The sequence below is a fragment of the Chrysochloris asiatica genome, unplaced genomic scaffold (assembly GCF_000296735.1).
Source record: "Chrysochloris asiatica unplaced genomic scaffold, ChrAsi1.0 scaffold00022, whole genome shotgun sequence".
In the NCBI taxonomy this organism is placed as follows: domain Eukaryota; kingdom Metazoa; phylum Chordata; class Mammalia; order Afrosoricida; family Chrysochloridae; genus Chrysochloris; species Chrysochloris asiatica.
In genome coordinates this window covers 23,990,989-23,996,138 of record NW_006408540.1, presented here as the reverse complement: position 1 = coordinate 23,996,138, position 5,150 = coordinate 23,990,989, and the positions used below count along the sequence as shown (strand labels likewise).

General features: G+C 41.4%; 1 protein-coding gene across 1 annotated transcript in view; it reads right to left on the bottom strand.

The window, feature by feature from the left end:
• Positions 1–4,101: 4,101 nt before the first annotated feature.
• The window catches only part of NUDT15 (nudix (nucleoside diphosphate linked moiety X)-type motif 15), a 19,617-nt gene continuing 18,568 nt past the window's right edge, over positions 4,102–5,150 (bottom strand). Inside the window, exon 3 of the mRNA XM_006837637.1 lies at positions 4,102–4,241. Within this exon, the coding sequence (XP_006837700.1) occupies positions 4,102–4,241 (140 nt within the window). The remainder of the gene's footprint in view (positions 4,242–5,150) is intronic.

The window sequence follows — 5,150 nt, the reverse complement described above, 5'->3', positions numbered from 1 at the left end:
GTGGGCCCAAGTGTTGCAGACCGTACAGGCCGAGGGCTCTGAAGAACAAACTCTAGCCACTTAGCAGACATAGCAAACTGTCTTTCATCTTATTGTTCAGTTATGTTAATTTCATACATAAAGCCTTGATATCCACAGATAAATGTAAGAACCTTTCCTAGAAGCCGAGACTGTAAAAGGTTTCAAAGGTAAAGCTTTTCTCCCAAGGATTAACTAAAAATAGTTTGGCTATTTCCAGGTTCTTTGTTCTAAGGGCAAAAGGACACCCTCCCTAAAGTATTTCCAGGTGCAGCCCTATTCACCCAGGCATCCAGCTTCCTGAGAAGCCTGGGCTGGGCAGCCTACTCAATGGGACTCCTCCCAATCCTCCTTCTCCTTCCCCCATTTGAGGCTAGGTGCTAAAAGGTATGTTAATTAAGCTTGAGAAACCAAGTTGTGTCCTGGGATTCGAACCTGCAAATTACTATGTAAAGTTGCCTGAATGTCTGGAATATTACGAATGTTCATTGTACCTTGTCTTAGTCCCTCCCAGCTTTGTGTAAAGTACCTCCCCTAAATAAAACAGGCGCAGGCCGTACCAGGCATGCATTACAGCTTGGAGGGTGTGTTATACGGCTGACTAGGCATGCATGGATGACCAGCTAGCAAAGGGAATGTACTGCCCGTATAGCTAAGATGTTTACTATGCGGGATCTTACCGCCCTCATAGCTAAGATGTTCACCACACCAGATCTGCCTGACGCCAGTAATGCATCCACTCTGGATTTGGGGTGTCTCTTTGCCTCTCTCGTTGTGTCTCTGTGTCTCCTCCTTCGCTATCCTTATCACCGCCAGATGTCCCCACCTCGTGAACCACTCTCCTGTGGAGGCTGGCTCCCGGCTTCCGACACAACTTCAGTATTTTCACTATCATAATGTTGTCTGTTGGTCCACTTGTAAGGATTTTTGTCTTCTGTACATTGCCTTGTAATCTATACTGAAGACTGTAGTCTTTGATCTTCAGTAAGTATTTTAAGTCCTCTTTGCTTTCAGCAAGCAAAGTTGTGTCATCTGCATATCGCAGGTTGTTAACAAATCTTCCTCCAATCCTAATGCTGTGTTCTTCATGTCCGATTTATGGGATTATTTGCTCAGCATTCAATAAGTATGGTGAAAGGAAATAACCTTGATGCACACCTTCCTGATTTTAAGCCATGCAGTTGGAATGAGTGCCTCTTAGTCTATGTATAGGTTCCACATGAGCACAAGTGTGTTCTGGAATTTCCGTTCTTGAACACAAGGCATAAAATGACTATACCCTAGTTTGAACCTCTGAGAGTGTAACTATATCATAGTCCCAAAGCTCTCCCTCTGTAATTACTGTTGCTGTTTAGTGCCCTTGATTCGGCCAACCCATAGTGACCCTGCATAGAGTTGCCAAGGAGTGGCCAGTGAGTTTGAACCACCAGCTTTGTGGATCAAACTGACTACAGGCCAGTGCATTAACTAACCCACAGGGGCACACCAGGACTTGTTAGGTCCTGTCAAGTCAATTTTGACTCAGTGACTCAATATGACCCAATAGAACTGTCTCATAGGCTTTAATTCTTACAGGAGCAGTCTGTCTTCCCACAGAGTCACTGGGTGGGCTTGAACCGCTAACCTCTAGGTTAGCAGCTAAGGGTTTATCTGTTAACACTACCCAGACTCTTTCCCTTTGTACAAATTAGTATACTATAATTTAACTGGTATGCCAGTATGCCTAAATTCGTCATTACGAAGTGTCCATCTTGGTACTTGTTGAATCAGAATAAATAGTATATGGAAGTTCACTGTACAGTTTTCTACCTCTGATATGTTTGAATTCACTGTACAGTTTTCTACCTCTGGTATGTTTGAAATGTTTCCTGTGAGGAAAACAAAACACATCCTTTGTTCTCCACATCAAAAGTTTTGCTCCCACACCTTGGTTTTAAATGTTGGGAAATGAAAAAGATGGGGCCGTGTTCTAAAAGAGTTGGTTTTGTTTCAGCCAAGGCTCCAACTCAAGGAGGTGTGACCATGGAATTTGTGGGGCTCAGGTAACAAACATTTGATTCTGTCTTTGAACATAGCTGAAACTTAGGCCACCCAAGGGCCTGTATGGATTCTATCCATTAGATGTAATGCATGTTTATTCTAGTGAAATGTTTGCATGTTTTCTCCTAAGTTCAGTATGGTGTCTACATTAGCATATTGAGGCCCGCTATATAATCAACAAACTACAAGGATCCACGTCTTTTTGTTTACTTTAATACATAGTTTGGGTTTACTTTTAGCAATTTTTATGAGGTCAATCTTTAGTGATTTATCTCCCTAAGTACCATCACATTTATATGGGGAAATGATTCTCCATATAACACCTGATTTTATAGCAATTTGAAGCAGTTTCATTGCTACAAAGTAGTATTTTTTATGCTTTTTAAATAGGGCATTAAAAAAAGAAAACGTCAGATTGTTTCTGACTCCAGGCCCTATACCATGCTTTAGAAGCAGCATGCCAGGCCCAGAGACACTGGGTGGGTTCAAACTGCCAGCTTAAGTTAGCATATTATCATTCCCAGGCATCATAGTTTCCCCTAAATCTGTTCCTCAAACAGCCTTTCAGTTATCATAGCAACCTTACCCTCTAATACACAGAATCAAAAATATTAGTATTAGCGGTCTTTGAAATCACGTAGCCCAGGGATATATGTTTCAAAGATTCATCAGCTTCTAGTACTTCGTGCTGGCTGCCTGGAGTGCTGTGATATGTATCAGTCACTGAGAACAGCTACTTGCCAACCTTGTAGCCTTGGTGGTAGTGGTAGTAGTGTGCCATGGGGTCAGTTCCGAGTAGGGTTTCCGAGGCTGTAAATCTTTACCAGAGCAGAAAGCCTCAATCTTTCTCCCCTGCAATGGCTGGTGGTTTTGAACAGCTGGCTTTGAGGTTAGCAGCTTGACTCATAACCACTACTACACTACCAGAGCTCCTTAGGTCCCCGCACAGCCCTCATTCACTCCTTCATTGGTCACATGGCTGCATACCTTCTATGTGCTGGCTCCCTCTCTTTGCTCACTTTGCATTTACATGGGGCTTCAAAAAGTTCGTGGAAAGATTCCATTGTCTTTTTACTTCTATTTTCCACAAATATTTTGAAACCCCTTTGTATATATAGCCCTCACCTAAAACCTTTGGATCTAAATGGATTTCAGATTTTGGAATATTATTGTACATCAGAAAGTTAATAGGAGTTATACATTCATCTATTATATGACAAAACAGTGAAGTCTGAAGCAGATCTTACAACTTAAATATATTAAATTTTCTTTTGTAATCACTGAAGATAGGCATACCCTGTGAGCCAGCAGTGTCACTCCCAGGTAGGTACACATTCAAAATGATGGGTACACGTTAGCATCAAACTCAAGTACAAGGATGTTCACAGCAGCTTTCGTTTTAATAGCACAAACGTTCTCATGGCTAAGTAATCAATCCGACACTGGGCAACAGCCCCTGGTTTCCTATTCACCCTACTTGCAAGGACTGTTCCTAATATATTAGCAAGCAAATATTTTTAAGTGAAACAGAATGGAAAAATCAACAAACATGATAAATTCCACATCAGGAATACTGTATTAACATTAGAGTTAGGAATCGCTGCTTGGACTAACACACTAAGATCAATTGTATTGCACCCTACTCCATACAAGCTGTTAAGTCGGAACTCATAGCAACCATGTACAGGATTTTCAAGGAGTGGCTGGTGGGTTGGAACCGCCCACCTTGTAGTTAGCAGTCCAGTGCTTATCCTATAAGCATCACACTAGGACTCATGTAAGCTAGTCAGGGCAAAATGTACAACACAGGTTTTATATAAACATGGAAAACATTTGTACAATATCACCATTTAGCATATATGCTGTGGCTGAAATACAATTCAGTGACATAAACCTGAAAATGTTCTCACAATTACTGGCTATTTAAAAGACTTTAATTATGACAACTTTTTTGATAAAATAGAGGAATTCTGAAGGTGACTTTCATTCTCCAGTTAGACTTCATTTTGCCTTTTTCAAAAACGGAAGAATCCTTTTGGCCACCTAGAGATGATTTCCTTTGTAGCCTACCAGATGATCCAAATCTTCTTTAAAAGGATCATAGCCTTGTTCTTTTAAGCAACGTAGTGCCCAGAAAAGCTGGTCCCCTGGAGGGAATTCTTCCCAGGGAACCCACTCCCAACCTAGAATAGAAGGAAACAAAATCAACTTATTTAGATGAAAGGTAACAAAGGGCATTTATTTTGGTAAACTAACCTACATAAGGAGCCCTGGTAGCACTGTAGGATAAGCACTGGCCTGCTAAATGCAAGAGCAGCAGTTTAAGCCCACCAGTCACTCCCAGGAGAAAGATGAGGCTTTCCGCTCCTGTAAAGATTTATAGCCGGTAGCCTACACATAGAAAATGTTATCTGAACTTTAAAATTATTTGCTACTAATACAATACACTGCAATAGTGATGCTGTGCAACTAGTCTGAGTAAAAAATATAATTTGTATTTAGAACAAAGATCTTAAGAAGAGAACATAACTATTTAAAACACACTGCTCTTTGAATGGGCGGTCAATTTTATAAAGCCCACACCACGATAAAAGTCGAGATTTAGTATCATTCAACATTTATTTAAATAGTGACCAAACAAGACGCCCAGGCTTTACATACTGTAGGTTTCCTATCCATACACACATGCAGGAGGCCCGGATGGCGTAAGCCGTTGAGTGCTCGATCACTGGCACAAAGGCTGGCAGTTTTAAACACACCCAAGGTGCCTTGGAAGACAGGCCTGGTGATCTACTTCTGAGGGGTCACAGCCCTGAAAACCCTGTGGAGCAGTTCTACTCTGCACACAGGGATGCCAGGACAACACCTAACAGCAATAAACATACATCTGTATTATATACATACATATGATATGTCTAGTATTCTTTTAGATGATATATATATATATAGTGGAGCTCTGGTAGCGTAGTGGTTACGAATAGGGCTGCGAACCTTAAGATCAGCGGTTCGAAACTACCAGCCGCTCCACGGGAGAAAGATGAGGCTTTCTACTCCCGTAAAGATTTACACCCTCGGAAACCCTGTACAGGGTC